General features: G+C 44.7%; 1 protein-coding gene across 6 annotated transcripts in view; it reads left to right on the top strand.

Annotated features, from left to right (window-relative positions):
- LOC147609091 (uncharacterized) overlaps window positions 1-21,007 on the top strand; it is a 220,507-nt gene that overhangs the window by 22,971 nt on the left and 176,529 nt on the right. For 4 of the 6 annotated variants that reach the window (XM_086788802.1, XM_086788803.1, XM_086788801.1 and 1 more), the window contains exons 3-6: window positions 1,765-1,920; window positions 2,192-2,356; window positions 2,469-2,587; window positions 12,612-12,659. In XM_086788802.1, the coding sequence (XP_086644928.1) occupies window positions 1,765-1,920; window positions 2,192-2,356; window positions 2,469-2,587; window positions 12,612-12,659 (488 nt within the window). The remainder of the gene's footprint in view (window positions 1-1,764; window positions 1,921-2,191; window positions 2,357-2,468; window positions 2,588-12,611; window positions 12,660-21,007) is intronic. The other 2 variants (XM_086788806.1, XM_086788804.1) reach the window with 1 other exon arrangement.

The raw sequence follows: 21,007 nt of genomic DNA, 5'->3' as shown, positions 1-21,007 counted from the left end.
CATCAAATGGTATTAGAGTGGGGTTGATTCATCATCTAGGGTGTTTTTTTGGCAACCGCCCTTTGCTGTGTTTTTTTGCTCCGTTCCATTCCGCTTGCAGGTTGTCCAGGAGCACACCCTCCTCTGCCATGCACTCACCACCAGCTTCTCCTCTCTGAGGGCCACTCGCCTCCACCTACCAGGCGTCCCTCTGCGGAACCTTGCCTAGCTGGTGCACAGTACTAGTCGCCGTTATGATGCTTGCTGTGCTCCTATGCACTTGCCGTGCCTGAAGCTCTCGTCTTCTTCGAGCAGTCTCAGCCTGCCTCCACAGCTCGACTTTTCCTACAGCCCTTTATCAGTACGTGCTCGTCGTCAGTGTTCAACTCCAATTTGGGGCTTCTTAGAATTAGGTGAAGTTTTCGTCCCAAATTAGGTGGCCTCATTAAATGAAGTGTGGACAGGATTAATGAGGCCACCCTCCCAGTGGGTGGGAAGCCCCATAGACTTGAGCATACAAAGGTAGTGAGCTCTATTAGAAGGGCAACTAACCCATTTCCCTCACTTGCTCCATTGCCTACCGTCAAACCCCAAGAACTGTATGGCCAACTTCTCTTTCCTCCCCTGCTGATGTAGGGCCAGTTTTCCACCTCTCCCATCATCATTCTCTGCTGTACAGCAAGTTTTCCACCTCCCATCATTTTTGTTGACGTATCGCCACCTTTCAATGTTGATGAACGGCCAAGTTCATGCTAATTTGCATCTATCCCCTCTCTCATCTGTGGTACAGTGTGTATGTGGGCTGCTAGCTGCTGTACTGGCCTGTTTTTGGGACATTTGAAGGTGCCCAGGTGTTGGAAGGGCTTGCCCATGTGTTGGAGAAGGGTGTGGAAGGTGTCCAAACTAACGGGAGAACTGTTGTGAAGATTATGAAGACTTTGAAGACATTTTAGGGACTTTGAAGGATTCATTTGAAGCTGAAGACAAGGCCCTTGATAGAGCTCTGGAGAACCAGGTTGCTAAGTTGCAAGTGCGTGATCTATCCTTTTGGAGATCCAGGTTGCGAAATGGCAAGCCTGTGATAGAGCTTGGATTTCTTGTTTGGTAGGTCACCAGAGCAAGGGAATCTATTGGAAGAGCCAACATTGGCGTTGGCAAGTTCTTGTTTCACTATTGTACTTATTGCATATTCGGTCTTGAAATTTTAGTCTGCTGGCTGGAGTTTCCATGGCTTGCATGAAATCTTCTCCTTTGGTAACAAAATACCAAAGAACGGGGGTGGGGTTGGCCGTCTTTGGTCCCAGTGTGGTGTTATGTGTTTTATTTTCGTTTGGTAAATTTCTGGTAGTTAATCTTGTTGTTGATTGAATAAGTGTTGATAATCTCGGAGATCTATGCCCCCCTTTATGGTTGGCAATCCTGTTGGATGGGGTTCATGGGAAAGACAGACTGCATTGTTTGACAACACATGGAGTAAGGAGCAAACTGCAAGGGAAGCTACTTGGAGTTAAGGGGGAGAGGAGCAAGGAGCAGCATGAGAGAGTTTTTTTCTAAAAATACAGGCCAAACGTTCATGCTGCAGAGAAACTAAAACCAAAAAAGAAATTTTGATGGGGTTTGTGTGAATTGATTCTTGCTTGCCACATAATAAATCATGTTTTGGATATGGTGGATTATGGAACTTTTTAACCATGATATCAATAGGTGCTACCCTTTTTGACAAAGACTGGACTCATCTTACATGGACCTTTTCTTTGTATCCTCTTCAAATTTCGCACCAAACAGGCGAAGGCGAACTATACGCCACTGGGAGTAATGAATCTGGTCAGTTAGGGACACACTTACAAGAAAATCAGCTGTCACCTGTACCGGTAGCAGCACTGGACACTCAGATAATTATCCATGTTGCCTGTGGTCAAGGGCATACCGTTGCTGTCACAGGTTAGGTGGAACTTGCATAGCCATACATTTTTCTATGTTCTGATTATTACATGCTTAGTTCATTTATTATCAAAATAACTAATAACTTGGTATGAAGTAAAAGGCTGTAGTTTTTTTTTTGGGGTGTGCTAACAGAACCTCTCTAGAATGCATGAGTGCTACAGAACATACTATGCTTTAACATTTTCTTTTCTACCTTAGGCTTGGATTTCGTGTTTCCTTGTACAGAAATCTTGAATGTGACGTTTCTTGGTTCATTTCTTGGTGCCAGACACTGGTGCCCTTGCATCATGGGGTGCGGCAGAATTTGGTCAGCTTGGACAAAAAGAAGCTGCGGGGGTCATGAATGTTGCGCATCCACGCATTTTAAAAGGGAGTCGTGAGCTTCACTTTGTACGTGCTGCTTGTGGAGCAACCCATACTCTTGCTCTTACAGGTACAATGATGCAGCTCATGAGATTCAAGTTTTTTGCTGCATTATGGTTTACTTCCTGCTTTTGATTTTTTATTTTGATGCTGAAGTATAAAACTCTGTGAACTCTAAACAGGAAGTGGTGGTGTGTACTCTTTTGGTCAAGGAACGTTTGGTGCCCTTGGCCATGGAAACACAGAGAGTTATAATGTTCCTACTTTTGTAGAAGAGCTTTGGGGTTTCGGAATTGTGCAGGTAACGTGTTTGTATCTTCATTCGATTCATTCTTTGTAAGCATGGGTGAATAGTGATTACTTTCCTTTCCTGCTGATGTCTTTTTGAGAGTACTTATTTAGGTCACATCACATCTGCAAACTGTATGAAGGGGGACTCGATAGAAATCAGGGTTATTTTAAAATGGCCTGTCCCACTCGATGTTAGATCCTTTCTTGTTATGTCCTCTTCTTATAGGTGATTTGTAGAGCACCTCGCTTACAAGGAAGATTTTCCCCATCACCTCACATGTAACAGGATACTTTTCATATGGACCTCTAGAGAGACAAAACTTGAGCTCATGAAAACTACATCGCTTATGCCCATTGACTACTCAATATGAAGTATGAAATCATGACTATTTAGTAGCAGCGGAAGGTGAAGTAAGTACTGTACAGAACAGGAGGTTCAATACAAGTAATGCGTGCAGCCATCGAACCAATGTGTCAATGTGCATGTAGTAAAAGCAGAAGGTAAAGTAAGTACCGTACAGAACAGGGGGTTTAATACAAGTAATGCAGCCATGCAACCAATATGTCAATGTGCATTTAAGTTACGTACTCTATGGAACAGGGGATTAAGCTCAAGTACTCTATGCAACCATGCAAGCAATGTGTGTCTGTGCAGCTGTTTCTGCTTAGATGCCCAGTCTTGCCTGGAGTGTCCTTGACTTCGTGGTTTTGGTTTGTGCTGCGTTTGACTTGATTGCTTTTAAATTCTGTGAGATATCAATCTGGCATTTGTGATCGTGGAAGGCCACTATCCTCACCTGCTCAGAATGGGAACGATAGTCCTCCAATTCCAACTTCCAAGGTAGGCTTTAACTCGCCCTGGTTGCCAGCTAGGAGGGACGGGGGGGGGGGGGGGGGGTGTGCGTGGGTGGGGGGGCGCTCCTTTGAGATATGTGAACCGGCCCCCAGGAGATGTACTGAAGGAAGATGGGTCAGCGCATTCCACATCAAAAGCTAGCAAAGATGCTCCTTGTCACTGTTGGGGTAAAGGCGTTATGCCCACCCTTATAGTGTGTACAAGCCCATAAGTTATAGTACATAGTACACTTAGTACTTTTAATGTACTAAGTGCACTATGTGTACTAGTGCAATATACATGTGTGATAGGGGAGTCACACACTCATGCTTTTCATGAGTTGACTTATCCCCACAACTCTCTCTCTCTCTCTCTCTTGCTTCTCTGTGTATGTCTCCCATGAATGAACTCTAACCTAACCCTAATTCAGGTTCCTTCTCCCATCAACTGGTATCAGAGCTGGAGCTGGAGCAGACCCGTCCTCTCTGTTTGATCGAGCAAAGAAACCTCTGTTAGCTGAGTGCTGGGCGTGAACGAAGGCAGCAGCAAAGCAAACGCTTCTGCCAGGTGCTCGTTTCTCAACTGGTCGCAAGGCAAAGCGCCTACATCAACTGGTCGCAAGGTAACTGGAGATGTCAGGCGCCTACATCAACTGGTCGCAAGGTAACTGGAGATGTCAGGCGCCTACATCAACTGGTCGCAAGGCAAAGCGCATAAGCGCTGGGCGTATAGGCGCTAGGCGAGTGAAGCGAACAGCAGCCAGGCGGAGCGTAGTCGGGCGAACACACAACGCGTGTAGCGCAAGCGGCGAAGGCAGCAATACGTGAGCGTAGTCGGACGACTTGACACAAGGCGTGTAGCGTCGGCTGGTCCAATAGCGAGCGAAGGCACCAGCGCTTGGCGAAGGTGTTGGCGCTGGGCGTAGAAGGCACATAGGATTGCTGGCCCTTCAGCGTAAGAGGCGAAGCGTGAGATGTGTTGTGGCATCAACATTCGCAGCAAGGCCTGGCTGAGGCAGCACACGACCATACTCAGGCCTGGCTGTAGCGTGGCTGGGGCAGCCACTTCTGCATCTGAGCGTGGCAGCTGGTAGGCAGGCGAGCATAGAAGAACGCCGTGCATTCAGCTGGTGATCTAAATCTGCAGCGCAGCCAACCTCATCAACACAAGCAGAATCAGTTTTGCCTCCCCCTTTCTGCATCAGTTTCCTGCAACAAAATTCAGAAATCAAGGTATTTGCCTCAATTTTTTTTTGGGGATTTGCAATTGAGCAGGTGCAATCATTAATTGAGCGAATACAGGCGCCGAATTGCTCAATTTTTGAGCAAAATTGGCAAAATTGGGTGACATTGGTCACAATCAGGATCAATTTGCAGGAAATTGGTCAAATCAGGATCAATTTGCAGGAAATTGGATGTCGAAATTTGGGGCTTTTGATGTAATTGTGCAATTAAGCACTCAAACATGCTGTATGATGTGAAAAATCGCACATTTGGGCAAAATTGCAGCAAATTGCAGTGCAAATCAAGGGGCTTTTGTGCCGATTTGGTTGATTTGCATGCAGGCAATCGCATTTGATGCTGTGGATAATGTGTTGATGCCTTACAAGCACTCAATGTGCCTGTAAATCAAGGGGCTTTCATGTATTTGATGTATATGTGGCCAGGGGGAAGCATCGTGAACACTCTGGATGCCTTCATGTGCGTCAATGTACCATGCATGATCAGAAATTGATCTCAAATCAAGGGGCTTTTCAAGTTTGTATGCTTGTTGAGCTTGGCAAAGCAGCAGGCAAGACATTTATGCCTTGAATCCTCAGAAATCAGCTTGCAGTCAAGGGGCTTTTGCCCAATTTCTGTTCGGAACTGTTGTATGCAGTATACAGGACTGTAAAAGTCTGATTTTCACTCATTTGGACAGCCAGGAGAGCATTTATTGCTACTGTACTTGCTGGTACAGATTTGGTACAGATTTGTACATGTTTTGGCATGGCTGTACACTGTTTTGAGTGATCAAAAGGTTCAAATTCAGCTGCTGAAATTGCCGGTACAGGTTTGGTACATCATTGGTGAGCACTTGGTACTGCTGTACAGTACTTTGGAAGGGCAAAAGAGCACATTTAAGGTGCTGTTCAAAATCTGCAGCAACCAGATTTTGGTGTTTTCATCACAAAAAGTGGGAGAAAAGTTGCATTCTTGCTTCCGCAGTGGGAGATAAAGCTTGGGAGAACATTTGTGAGCACTTTGTGTGCTTTGGGTGCAGTGTTTGCACATTTTGGGTGCAGTGTTTGCACATTTGCAGGGAGTCAGGCATTGACAGGTTGCATTTTGCTATGGCAACCACAGGTGAGAGCTCTTCATTGCTTCACATCAAGAAGCTTGAAGGCTCGCATAATTATGATATTTGGCAAACCCAGTGCTACAATGTGTTGCTCCAGAAAAAGCAGCACAAGCCTATCAAAGAAAGGGGTGTGATGCCCGCTTCTCTTACTGCTGAAGAGTGGGAAGATATGGATGAGCTGGCAAGATCTACTATCATGTTGTCTGTGTCAGACTCATTACTTTTCAGCATTCGTGAAGAGAAGACAGCTTGGGGAATGTGGCAGAGATTGCAGGACTTGTATGCCCAACAAAGTGCCTCAAGCAAAGTGTATTGGTTGAAGAAACTCATAGGTCTTCAGATGAAGGAAGGGGCGTCTATGACAGCCCATTTAAATGAGTTTAATGGCATTGTCAGCCAGGTCATTAATCAAAAGTTGGCAATGGACGATGAGTTCAAAGCCACTTTTTTGTTATGCACTTTGCCAGAGAGTTGGGACACATTTAGGACAGCCACTAGCAATTCGAATGCTATGCTGTCATATGCAGATGTTGAGGGTGCTCTTCTTCAAGAAGAGATGAACAGGAAGAACAACTCTGTTGGAAAGTCCAATGCAATGAATGCACGTGGGAGATCCCAGCAAAGGGGGAAAAGCCAAGAAAGGGGAAGGAGCAAGTCTCGCTCCAAAAAGGATTTGGAATGCCATTATTGTGGCAAAAGGGACACATTAAAAAACAATGCTACAAATGGAAAAATGATCAAAAAGAAAAGGGAAAAGGCAAAGACAAAGAAAAAGATGAAGCCAAAGATGTAAAGCCAAAGGGCAAAAGTGGAGTCAAGATCGAAGAAATCAATGTGTCACATGCAGGTGGCAGTGAGGATGAGGTCCTCTTTACGTCTTCACTTGATGCCCATTCACTTCTTACAGGTGGTCATGGTATGCACTCATGGATCATTGATTCAGGTGCCTCCTTTCATGTCACAGGTTGCAGAGACTTGTTTGTCAGGTACACTGCTGGCAATGAAGGAGTGGTTTATTTGGGTGATAACCATGCATGCAAGATACTTGGCAGAGGTGATGTGAGGCTTGTATTTTCAGATGGCTCACAGCTTATGCTCCATGATGTCAGGCATGTGCCTGAGATCAAGAAGAATCTGCTTTCTACTGGACAGCTTGATGATGCTGATTATGTTACCACATTTGGTAGTGGAAAGTGGAAGATTAGTAAGGGCTCACTGGTTGTTGCCAGAGGCTCTAAGGTGGACACTCTTTACTTTATGCATGCAGGTGTTTGTCACCATGCTAATGTAAATGCAACCGAGCTGCCGGAAATCTCTATGTGGCATAGCCGGTTGGGACACATGAGTGTCAAAGGAATGGAGCAATTGTCTCGTTTGGGTTACTTGCCTTCTCTAAAGTTTTCAAGTTTTCAATTTTGTGAGCATTGTATATATGGCAGGCAACTGCAGTGCCCCCACAAGAAAGCTCTTGGACAGAAAGATGCTCAGTTAGAGCTTGTGCATACAGATGTATGTGAGATGCCTCAGCTTTCTTTGGGAGGGGCAAAATATTTTGTGTCTTTTATAGATGATGCCACACGCAAGGTGTGGGTTTATCCTCTTCGTTTGAAGAGTGATACATTCTCAGTGTTTCAGAAGTTTGTTGCTCTTGTTGAGAATCAAACTGGCAAAACACTGAAGGCTTTGCGTTCCGACAATGGTGGAGAGTATACGTCCAAACAGTTTCAGGACTTTTGTGATGCTAAAGGCATCAAGAGGGAGCTCTCTACTCCTTATGATCCTCCACAAAACGGGACAGCAGAGAGGATGAACAGGACCATACAGGAGAAGGTCCGTTCTATGTTGTCACATGCTGCATTACCTCATGGTTTTTGGGCTGAAGCTGTTATGACAGCCGTTCACCTTATAAATAGGTCACCTAATACGAGGCTTGGTGGGAAAGTGCCAGAAGAAGTATGGACAGGGAAGCCTCCGTCATACAAGCACTTGAGAGTGTTTGGTTGCGTTGCGTACGTGCACATACGCAGGGAAATGCGCACCAAACTTGATCCTAAGTCTCATAAATGCATATTCCTAGGATATGGTGACAGAGGTGAAATGGGGTATAGACTTTGGGATCCCATGAATAGAAAGATCATACGCAGCAATGATGTCATTTTTGATGAAACATGCATGTATAAGGAGCCTGGCAGAGTCATCTTTGATGATGATGGACATCATGGACAACAACAAAGGGCTGTAAATCAGCCATTACAGCAGGAAAACCAGCCCTTAAATGGTGCTGAAAATGGTCCAAATGGACAGCCAGATATGGCAGAAGATATCCCTATGGATATACCACAGTTAGAGGATATACCGGGCATGATTTTTCAGCCTTATGGCATGGAACAGGAGCCACCAATGGGTGATATGCAGGCTGGACAGCAACCTGCAAATGATGGTCATTGGGTACGGAGGTCCACTAGACCCTCCAGAGCCCCTGACAGGTTTGTTCCAGGGGTTGACTACTTGATGCTCACTGACTGTGGGGAGCCCTCATGTTATAAGGAGGCTTTACAGAGGGCAGACAAGGCTCTTTGGGAGCGTGCCATGAAGTCAGAGATGGATTCTCTGCATAAAAATGGAACTTGGAAGTTGGTGCATTTGCCTGCAGGCAAGAAGGTTTTGCCATGCAAGTGGGTTTACAGGCTCAAAGTTGCATCAGATGCTAAGCCAAGATACAAAGCCAGGTTAGTGGCTAAGGGCTTTAAGCAGGAATATGGTGTGGACTTTGAGGAGATCTTCTCTCCAGTGGTCAAAATGACCACACTTAGAGCTGTGTTAGCTTTGGTTGCACATGATGATCTGGACTTGATTCAGATGGATGTGAAGACTGCTTTTCTTCACGGTGATCTCCATGAGGAGATATATATGCAGCAGCCAGAGGGTTATGCAGTGAGTGGAAAGGAGAAGCTTGTATGCAAGCTGAAAAAGAGTCTTTATGGGCTCAAACAGGCACCAAGGGAATGGTATCATAAATTTGATACATTCATGAAAACTCAGAAATTCAGGAGAAGTGACATAGATCACTGCTTGTACACCAAGAAAGCTTTGGATGGCAGTCTCTTGATTCTCATTTTGTATGTTGATGATATGTTGATTGCCGGGAAATCTCGTAAAGAGATGGATGCTTTGAAGAAGAGGCTGCATGAAACCTTTGATATGAAGGATTTGGGTGATGCAAATCACATCTTGGGTATGCGGATACTTCGGGACAGAAATCAGCATGTGTTGTATTTGTCTCAGAAGGAATACATTGGCAAAGTCTTGCAGAGGTTCAATATGGACGGGGGGAAGAAAGCTAGTACTCCTTTGCCTCCATATGTGAAACTCAGTGCTATGGACAGCCCACAGTCAGATAGAGACAGGGCTGATATGGCCAAGATTCCGTATGCTTCAGCTTGTGGCAGTCTCATGTATGCCATGGTTGCTACTAGGCCGGACATTGCATTTGCAGTGGGAGTGGTTTCTAGATACATGGCCAACCCTGGCAAGAAGCATTGGGAAGCAGTGAAAGGTGTCATGAGATATCTGAAGGGCACACAGGATTTGTGCATTTGCTTTGGCAAAAAGGATGCATTAGTGCATGGTTACACGGATTCGGATTATGCCGGTCATCCAGATAACCGGAAGTCTACTACCGGTTATGTGTTTACATTCACAGGAGGTGCTGTGTCATGGATATCCAGGATGCAGAAGTGCACAGCCTTATCTACTACAGAGGCCGAGTATATTGCAGCCACAGAGGCTTGCAAGGAGGCATTATGGCTATCTCGGTTAGTGGTTGATTTGGGCTATACAGGGGATATTCCATTGTTGCATTGTGACAGTCAGAGTGCCATTCAGTTGGCAAAGAACCCTGTTTTTCATGCAAAGACGAAGCATGTGGATGTGAAGTATCACTTCATCAGAGAGGTGATAGAGAACAAGCAAATTCAGCTTGTTAAGATTCACACGGATGACAACCCGGCTGATCTGTTGACGAAGAGTTTGCCTCCGGAGCGGTTTGCTCATTGCAGACACTTGATGGGCATTGGATGAGGCCAGTTTCAGCCTTGATATGGCCTTGTATATTATCATGTACATGCTGATTTTTTCTTTTCCTTTACTTAAGGGCACTTTGCCTTTAAGTGGGAGGTTGTTGGGGTAAAGGCGTTATGCCCACCCTTATAGTGTGTACAAGCCCATAAGTTATAGTACATAGTACACTTAGTACTTTTAATGTACTAAGTGCACTATGTGTACTAGTGCAATATACATGTGTGATAGGGGAGTCACACACTCATGCTTTTCATGAGTTGACTTATCCCCACAACTCTCTCTCTCTCTCTCTCTCTTGCTTCTCTGTGTATGTCTCCCATGAATGAACTCTAACCTAACCCTAATTCAGGTTCCTTCTCCCATCAGTCACAGCATGGAGGTGACTTAAAGCGGGTGGAGCTCTAAGTCTCCTAGGCGTAGAAGAGTATCCACAAAGTTGTCCTCAAATGAGGTACTAAGTTTGTAGATAGGGAAAACTAAAGTAGAGCTGAAAGAAAGAAGTGCTTCCTTCACATGAAAGGAACAAGCTGGAGCCCCCACCTGTGCTAGCGACTGCACGCACCCCCCCCCCGGCCGCGCGCACTCTAGCCTTAGCCTGTACTTCCTCCCCTTGTTCGCCTGCCCTTCCGCTTGCCCCCCACATTTCGCCCTTGCCTTTGCACTCTCCACCCTGCCATGGCCTCTTGTGTGCAGCCCTTCCCCTGTTTTCTCCTGCTTTCCCAATACTATATGTGCTGCCCCCCACCACCACCTCCCTGCGCTTCCCCTTTACCTACTAGCCCCCTTGCCCTTCCGCCTGTGCCTGTGCCTGTGCCTGTGCCTGTGCCTGTACCTGCCCCTCCCTGCCTACATTCTCCCAGATCCTTCTTCTGGGAAGATTCTTCCTGACAGGAGCCACACCTATTGGTCCCCAGCTTTCAGGCCCCTTGGAAATCAGGGTGGAGTTGTATGTGTTTCAGTAGGAGAATTGATGACCTCCCAAGTGGTGGACATGGGCATGATTGTGCTTGGACGAGCTCAGTGGCTGATTCTTCAGGTTGGGAGACCAGACTTGGCCTCCTTAACATAGGCACGATAGTCCTTGGACAAGCTCAGTGGTTGATTGTTCAGGTTGGGGAGACCGGACTTGGCCTCCTCAACATCTACGCTCCAAACGGAGCAGGGGATCGGACCACCTTTTGGAGTCAAGTACGCTAGGGTCTACCCAGTGCATGGCAGGAGACTTTAACATGCTAGAGGACCCTGAGGACCACAATGGCGGGAGCCCAGGCCCCACCATCTCATAACGTGACTGCTCATCTTGGGAGGAGCTTGCTTTTCACATGAGAGGCCAACATACCTGGCACCTCCTGGAGTTTGGTCGGATGCCTCACAGTCTCTCCTTCTCCTGCTCTGACCGCCGGATGGACAGCCCCACCTTGTCCCTCCTGGACTGCTTCTATGTGGATGAGAGGGGTTGCAATAGAGGCATCCTCTTCGGCACCACTCTCTCTGGGATTCATCATTTGGCAGAGCCATGGCACCAAGACCGCCAGTAGTCGCGGGTCGTCCTGGAGCTCCTTCTCCAAAACCCCATCATCGTCAGGAGGATCAAGGAGATTTGGTCAGCCTACTCCTTTCCCCACCAGGGTGCAGCAGAGTCCTTAGACTGCGCCATCCAGGAGATTAGCCTCTTCCTCTAGGCAGCAGCCCACGAGCAGCTCTATGCTTTGAAAGAGCGGGAGAGAGGCCTCCACCGCAGCCTTGCCTCCCTTTAGTGCCATCAGGAGCAGACCCCATATAGCCCCTAGGTTGGAGCACAGCTTGAGACAGCCTAAACTTTTCTCGTGGCCTCGAAGGAGCAGAGAGCAGAGTACAGATATCATGTGTGCGCCACCTTTTTGTCTTAGGTGGGGAGCAGAGTCTCCTGTGATTTCTTTGCCACGATTGGACCCCATTATTTCTGTGGCGAGGGTATTTGATCCTTGAAGAGGCTAGACGGAGTGATGGCGGCCACCTCCAGAGGTCTGGGCCGTTGCCTTGGAGTATCACTATGCCTTGATTTCTGCTGAGCCAGACTCCCCCCAGTGTTTGGAGGCCCTGGCATCACATTCAGCCTTGTGTTTCAGACTTCCTCCGGACATCACTGTATCTCCTGAGAGGAGCTTCTGCTTGCCCTCTCAGCAGTCTCTTGCAAGAAGTGTGGGGAAGGACGGACTCCTGGTTTTGCTCTTTGTGCAGCATTAGGACCTCATGACAGCTGGCCTTCAGGCAGATTTCAACGAGGTTATGCAGACTGGCTTCCTTTCCAAGCACATGGCGGAGGGACTCATTTGCCTCATCGCGATTGAAGGAGGGAGGGGACAGACTTGAGATTCATGACTGGAATCCATCACCCTCTTAGGAGATGCTTGCCAAGGAAATAAAAATTGTTTTTTGAACTATTTTGGAAATGCTTCTTAAGCTATGAATCACATATCTGTCTTCACCTCTGTGAAGGTGCTTTTGGTGTGAGTTCTGAAAGGGCTTGCCAGGGGATGAAGCTTTTTGGCATAAGAAACATGCCAAAAGAGTGTCATGAAGGGGACTAATAGAGAAATATTTTGAGGGAAAAGGAGATAATTTACATGGGTGAAAACATCTTTTGAAGTTTTATAGCTCATCAGTGTATATTTTGCATTCTTAGACCTATGACATTTTAGAAAATTTAGCATGATTTTCATACATTATAAGGAGATCAACTGCATTTATATAAGTAAAGTTTATTTTTTGGTATCAAAATTTGTTGTTTTTAATGCAGATAGCATGCGGAGAGAATCATAGTGTGGCCTTATCTATTGATGGCCAGGTCTCTTATCAAATCTTTTGCTCATCTTCTTTCTTTTGTATATCCCACAAATAATACTAAAGTCTTAAGGCTCATTATTTATTTATTTTTTCATCAGATTTGAAATGGTGAGGATATATGTGTGATCTTTTTCTCGTTTGGAATCATGCTATTGGAATACATTGGATGGAATGACTGAAACACAGTTGCCCTCAACAAAAAAGCACAGAAAATAATAATCATGCTAAAACAACAGCCTCTCAGAGTTACTCACGATTTTTCCCCGTCCTCTTTTTAAGGATATAGGATTTTCCCTGTGCTCTTTTTTGCCTGTGCACTAACAGTGCATATATCCACTAATCCTGAAGGTCCGCCCACACTCAGTCTTGACAATATTACCGAATCAAGTTCTGAACAAAGGCAATTGTCAGTTAGTCCCCAGAGTTGCCCTACACATGACCATGAAAAGCACCACCAATAAGTTATGTACCAAGCTGTGTGTGGCAAGGAGCACCTAATTCACCACCCCTCCTCCAGATACCAAATCTAGTCTTCAAATAAAGTGCTTTCTTGTGAAGACTTTTCAAGCTTGGTTCAAGCTGTTGAGTAGTAGCTAACTTGTCAGTACAAGTACCTAGCTGAAGTTCTCTTGGGAACTGAAGCAAAGCCTCTTCAGATTGGATCCTAAGCCTTTGAGGTCCAAAATCTGGCTATTTTTTTCCTGATTTATGATAGCTCCAAGAAGTAGACAATCAATGTGTGATACAGCTCTGAATTGGACAAGGTTCTTGTGCCAAGTGCAAGGAAGGCTACGATGTCATGTGCAAACTGAGTGTCCATGAGTTCATGATCTCCTTTGGTAGTAAGATGGAGGTGTGTTCTTTCGACATAGATTGCTTACAAGAAGTGGCTCATGGCTTGTATAGAAGAGGGGCAAGGTGCAGCCTTGTTTCATTTTCCTAGACATGTGAAAACTCCTGCTTCTACTCCATGTATGAGCGCCCCATTGTGAATTGTATATTACGAGGAAAGAAGTCCTTTTTTATCTCTTTTGAGAAATCCAAAATGAATGAGTGATTTCCAAGAAATGCTAATCTACTTGGTCATATGCCTTCTCAAAATCAAGTACTAGAATGATCATAAAAATCATAATGTGGTTGGCATTCATTTTGAGTACAGGTTTATACCTAGGGTGGGGCAGGATGGGTTGCATAGAGAATGAGTGACTGATGGGATCTTATAGTCAAGGGTTGATGTGAAATGTGCTTTCGTGCTTTATTATTATCCCAAGCCCTATATAAGTGAGTTATTGGCTCATAAGCCACTAGGACGGGCTCCCTAGTGGATCGAGACCCAAGGAAGGCCTTGGCCATGGCTCTAGCCACACACCTCAATGGATGTGCTCCGGTGGCATGGGACTTCAGGGTTTGGGCAGACGATGGTTGTGGTGTTGGTCTAGCTTCATAGCTCAAGGGTGCTTGCTCTAGAGGGAGCTATGGTTGGGTGGTGAGCTGCCGGCAATGTATTCATGTTGGTTTGTGTCTTAAGTTCATCTCACAGGAGCTGCTTCAGAGATAAGTGGATGAATCAGTTGGTATCAGAGCCACTTGGGCACCTTCGTGTGTGTAAGTTTCATCCTCAGATATGTGGTGCTATCTGCTGAAAGTCAATAGTTCGATTCATGTATGAGACGGGCTCTTTTTGGTCTTGTCCCACCGTTTTTGTTGTGGGGAAGAAGTTTGTGCTAATCATATGTGCTACCGTGATGCAAGATTGGCAAACACGTTTATCTTTGTTGAGATGGGTTCATGGACTGTATGGTACAGCTGATATCCAGGCGTAGAAATGGCCTGTGTCAGAGGTGGACCCCGAATCTCTTCTTCTTTCCCGGATACAACCCCATGTGGTTGGTTGTGTAGCAAAGTGATGGGCTACAGCTAGTGTGAATTTTGAGGGGGCTCACATCTCCATACGGTGGCCCACTACGCTGTATGATAGTGCTGACCTTTCCATCGCACAGACCAAGTTGACGCCATCCTATTTTTTTCTTCCCATGACTGGGGCATGTGTATGCTCTTTCGAACCTAAGGTGCATGCCCCCTTGCCAATCAAAGACCTTCCAGTTTCTCCTTCTGTCAAAAGCGAAAACCCTGCTGCCCCTACAGTAATCCAATGAGACGTCTCCACTTATTAAACCCTGCTACCCATGCAATCCCTCAGCGGGACTGTAAGGTCCCCCCTTGACCCAGCCTTGGAACCATCTGACAGGAAACCACGTAGGAGTGAGGCTTAAGGCTCACCTCCCAGCCATAGAGTCCTCAGACTCTCCCCTGAGCTGGAGGCCATAGCTACATCCTTGGAGAAGCTCCCCTGCAGTAAGACCTGGTGTCCCATACCACTAGGTCGCACCCTACAGGTGTCATCGCTTGCAGTGAACATCCCGGATGGGCTATGCTCAATGATGTCAGACTAGACGATTGTAATAACTTATGAGCCTAGGTTCACCTGTATAGGCCAATGGGCTTTATAAATAGCCCGAGTGCTTTTGTCCGGGGAATTGGACTTTGAGATTCCTCACAGATTCCCATGTAGCCTCCCTCTCAGATCTTCCCTTCCACTTAATCAAGTACTCATCTCATAAGTAGAACGTCTTGAATGCCTAGTATGTAGATCCAGAACCACTTCGGGTTTTCTAGGAATATACGTGGTTGGTTCTTCCAGAACTAATTCCTGGATAGGAACAATCATATCGGAATCACCTAATCGTGCTTTCAGTCTAGTGACATGAAAGACATGATGAACATTGATCTCATAGGAAGTTCTAGGCGGTACGCAACAGGACTTATCTTCCTTTCGATCCTAAATGGACCGTAGAACCTGGAAGACAACTTGTAATGTTTCCCTGTTTGCAACAACACTTATCTGCCTTTCGATCCTAAATGGACCGCAGAACTTGGAAGACAACTTGTAATGTTTTCCCGTACGCATAGTACTGGAATCTTTAGGTATCCTCAATTACACCCAAGTACCAACATCAAAGACCCTCGGATATCTTTTTTGGTTACCGAAATTCTTAGCTTGATTTGGAATCTTTAGGTATCCTCAATTACACCCAAGTACCAACATCAAAGGCCCTCGGATATCTTTTTTGGCTAGCGAAAGTCTTAGCTTGATCCTGAGCCATCTCCCTGGCAAGGTTAAGCATCTCTTGCATATCCTGCAAGTAATCTCTGGCTTGTCAGTCTTGGATTTTATTCAATCCTATAGCAATTGGGGTGACTGAGGCTAAAACCATACGTATATAAGCATAAAAGGATAGAAGCTTGTTGCCGAATGCTTATTACTAATGCCAATATACGTTCCCCCTTGACCCTGCCTTGGAACCTTCTGACAGAAAACCACGTAGGAGTGTCGAGTCCTTTTCTCTTAGAAATCCAAGACTTTTCCTGGTTCGTGTGGTAAGGATGGGGGTTCAATAACTTCTACTAGGATCTCTTGATTGATGAGATTATCGTCATCACCTAATTTCTTTTTAGTCTAGTGATGTGAAAAATTGGATGAACTTTAGAGCTTTCTCGTAAAGCTAACTTATAAGCAACACTACCTACTTTTTTAAGTATTGTGAATGGACCACAATACCTTGGAGATAGCTTTGGACTTCTCCCTGTTTTCAAAGATTCGGAGTGTTCGGGAACCTTTAAAAATACTTTGTCACCTTTTTCAAAGACGATTTGTCTACGATCTTTGCCTGCATAATGTTTAGCATGGTCCTGTGCTCTCTTAACATTATCTTTCACGATTTTCATCATCTCCTGGAGATCTTGAAGAAAATCTTTAACCTTTTGTATCTTTTCTTTCTCGAGTCCAACGGCCACTGGGGCTCGTGATTGAAAACCATACATCAACATGAATGGACTAAATCCCGTTGTTGAATGTTTGACAGTACTATAAGTGAATTCTAATATGGGTAAATATTCTTCCCAATTGGTTTGCTTTTGCTTACATATGCTCATAGCATGTCTTCCAGGATTTGGTTGACTCTCTCGGTTTGACCATCGCTCTGTGGATGATCAGCCGTACTCATACTTAGCATGGTGTCCAGTCCCTTGAACACAGCACGCTAGAAATGACTATTAAACTCTGTATCTCTATCACTAACTATATCGGCAGTAATCCATATAGTCTATAGATATGCTCAATGAACAGCCGTGCTAACTCAGGCATAGTCACTGTCGTTTTTGTCGGAATAAACTGACACATTTTTGTCAACCTATCCACGACCACCCAAACTGTTCGTTTTAGGTAATCCAACTATAAAGTCCATTAAGATACTCTTCCACTTGTCATTTGGGATCTCTAGTGGACTTAGTAAACCACCTACTTTTTAGCGTTCTGCTTTATTGACTTGGCACTTTTGGCATTTTAAGACATAGTCCTGGACGTCCTTACTTAAGCTAGACCAATAAAATTGCCTCTTAACTAGTGCATATGTCTTCCGTATTTTAGGATGACCAGCACTAAGACTATCATGACATTCATATAAAATACGGCGCCTAATGTTTGAGTCCGAGGGTATACATACTCTACCTTTGTAAAGTAAGTAACCGTTATCGATGGAAAATTCTTCCAATGATTTCTTTCATCACTCGTAAGTAACATGTCTTCTTGAGACATCTCTCGGGACTAACCCCTAGTGGAAATGTCTGTCTCGTTAACGGGGCTATCTTTGTTTATAGTCAAGGGATCTTTCTTCTCTACGACTCTCCACACGTGGGCATAATGCGGATCATCAACGCACTTTTCCTAAGCGATTCCAGAAAATCACTCTTAATTTGAGTACTAACCATAGGCATGCGACTTAGTGAATCAGCTACCACGTTGTAACGTCCTTTTCTATATCTTAGTTGAAAGTTGAACTCGTGGAGCAACTTTGCCCATCGAGATTTACGTCCTTTCAACTCTCTTTGACTAGATAGCCATTTGATACTCTCATGATCAAGGACTATCTCAAATCTGGCACCATATAAATAATGCCTCCACTTCTTTAAGGCATGAATTATAGCATATAACTTTCTTTCATAAGCTGAATAATTTTGTTGAGCTTTGTCCAACTTTTTACTTTCAAATGCAATAGGTCTCTCCCCTTTTAAGAGGACTGCGTCTACTGCATCGTTACTAGCATCCGTCTCTACCACAAAGGGTTGATTCGGATTGACCACTTGTAAAATGGGAGCCGTAGCTATAGCTATCTTAAGTTTTTCAAAACTAATCCCCCCAAATGAAGGTCTTTTCCTTTCCTTTAAGCTGATCCGTCATCGGAACAACTATCTTAGCATAATCTCGAACATAATTTCTATAGATTCCAGACAAACTAACAAAAATTTGTAATTCTTCTAATTTTGTGGGATGTGGCTATTTCAATATGGCGTCAACTTTCGTTGGATCCATATGAATGCCATCTTCCGAGATTATGTGGCCCAAGTATTGGATTTCTTTTATGAAGAATTCACATTTGCTCTCTTTGGCGTAAAGTGAATGCTTCCTGAGTAACTTAAATACTTGCCGTAAGTGTTCGAGATGTTCTTTCGTAGTGCGACTATGGATCAGGATATCGTCTAGGAAAACCATGACAAATTTTCCTAAATAAGGTTTCAAGACACTATCCATGAGTGTCATGAAAGTGGCCGGAGCATTAGTCAAACCGAAGGGCATGACTAAAAACTCATAGTAACCAAACTAGTTCGAAAAGCAGTCTTTTGGACATCCACTTCCTGAATTCTCACTTGATGATATCTGGATCGTAAATCGATTTTCGTAAAGGACTTCGCTCCTTGGAGTTGATCAAACAACTCATCTATTCGTGGCAAAGGGTACTTATTCTTAATCGTGATTGTGTTCAAACCACGGTAGTCTACGCATAGTCGCATAGACCCATCTTTTTTCTTCACCAATAGACTCAGTGAAGCCCAAAGCGAAGTGCTTGGTCGAATGAATCCACTTTTAAGGTATTCCGTTGACTGTCGTTCTACTTCTTGTGCTTCCTTAAAACTAAGCCGATAAGGAGGCTTACTTACTGGCTTTGAGTGAAGTATTCCTTCGATTGGATGCTCAACATCTCGGATAGGTGGTAATCCTTCCGGTAATTCATTTGGAAACACATCTTTAAATTGTTGTAACAATTACTTCAAGGATTCATTTCTCTCTAACTCAATCTCTCTCTTTCTCTCTCAAGAGTAGTAGTATAGTATAGTATCGATCTATCTCGCTCTCACTAACTCTCTCTTTGGACGCACAATCCAATCTTTGTCATAATGCGCAGAGTATAGTCAACATCTCATTCCGAGAAAGCACCATCAATAGCCGTCCACCGATAACCAGCCTATCGACACCAACATGCCAAAGCCAAGAAGAAGTAAAAGCTAAAAATAATAGAGAGAAGAAAAACATCAAACCCAAGACAAAAGGGGTTGTTCAGATCTCAACTGTCAGTAAGACACTCGTGTTTGAGGTTCCCATAATGAACCATTTGAGCACCTCTCATAGGCTCCCTTGGCTACATCTCTCGACCTTGCAGACGAGTTGCAAGGAGATAGATGCCACCTATTAGTCGTCCTTCTCTTTGGAACAGTAAGGAAACATGGCTCTAATAACACTGTAGCAAGCTGGAAGTGTGAACCAAGAGTATTTGCACTTAAACACTGTAATTAACCATTGAATTCAGTATAAACATCGAAACATCATTTCACAAATATACATTTTAGAAGATTTGCTTCTTTCCATGGCTGGTCCCCTCCCTTAAACTGGCATTTTCATTACCATCAAGGAGTGAAATACATCCAGCATCATCAATGGGCAGCGCAAGGCCCAGCCTTGTCAAACTATCACTTGTTTCCACCATGCAAGCAAAGACAGTAGGAAACAATATCTTCCAAATGACTAGCACTCCTCAGCCCTTCATCACCATGAGAGTAGCATGGGATCCCATCCCCATGTGATCATGCGTGAATCCATCAAATTGAGATGCTCAACCAGTTTTAAATTCATTCACTGCCTTGCCCCTGGCAGAGGCTCAATTGAAGCTTCACTGTGAATGGCCTCTTGCACTTAGGCATATCAACATACATTTCATTTGCCCAAAGAACTCTCACAGTTGAGAGTAGAATCATTGTTTTGCCTCATAGTGTATGAAACACATGAAATTGAATGGCAAGGTGAAAGTTTTGATTCTTACTAATATTCAGCAGTGAATTTTCATCTGCAAGTCTGAAATTAGAGTTTGCAAGCCCCAATTCTTGGACAACACCACATGATAGTGTTCCTCTGAAGAGGGCAGCACACAGAGTCAAAAAGATGTTGAACAACAGCTGAAAACAGCTAGTAATGGGCTGTAAAACAGCAACTTTGGAGATATAAAAATTGGACCCCATTAAGGGTAGGATGAAGATAATTGATTGTATTGGCTTGTAGAGGAGAGCAAGCGATAGCTCCAGGGTTTTTCAACACTCCACACGGGTATTTCCTTCATAACATATGAGCAAAAACTCTCAAAATCAGTTTTCTTAGCCAAGAAAAAGAGAAATATGGATTCCCCACCCCCTCCCTAGAGAGAGTCATAAGGCGGTTCCTATTGTCCAAAGCCCAAATTCTGGGGCTTTCAAGTTTTGTCCGGTTGGGAGGGTGGACATTTGGTGTCTGCCCGGACAAAACTTTGTCCGCCCAAAAATTTAGTGTTGTGCAAACCGGCAACCATTCAATATGAATTAAGGTTTTAAACTAAATACTTACCACCTGCAAAACCCATCAAATGTCCTGCTAGGCAAACAAGTGATGTGACACACTTGTCCATCACGACGTTCCCATCGTTTGGAGATCATAGGCTTTTGAATTAGGCATTGCCCAGGCTTTCAAAACCAGACATACAAATGAAAATCAAATTCACAAGCACTTACGTTTTCAATTTGAGCTCATCAAGGAAAGAAGCCCCATCTACTAATGACGCCTAGAAACATGTCCTTTGCCATGTTAATGGGCTCCCCAGGATCCATCCATAGTAACATGTCAATAGAACACCTGGCATGCCATGCACACATGTCAAATGGTGACCCATCCAAGGCCATGTACATGCATAGGGTTTAATCTTAAGCCTTGGAATTAGGGATTTGTGACATTGGTGAATGAAAGAGGTTTGGGGTGAGGAGGGGTTACTTGTGTGGAGATTATTGATGCGATTGCTCATCTAGGTAAGTGGCAATCTTGTGTGGAGGGTGGTGTGCTGGGCCAGTGATGATGAAGAGCTCTGGGGCTGGAATGCGGAAGCGGAGGGGGGTCCCAAAAAAAGGAAAATTGCGGACAGATGCCAATGTCAAGGG

Source organism: Cibotium barometz, chromosome 52 (genome assembly GCF_041138505.1).
Source record: "Cibotium barometz isolate CiBa-2024 chromosome 52, ASM4113850v1, whole genome shotgun sequence".
NCBI lineage: Eukaryota > Viridiplantae > Streptophyta > Polypodiopsida > Cyatheales > Cibotiaceae > Cibotium > Cibotium barometz.
Note: the sequence above shows the minus strand (reverse complement) of the source record. Positions and strands in the feature narration are given on the sequence as shown.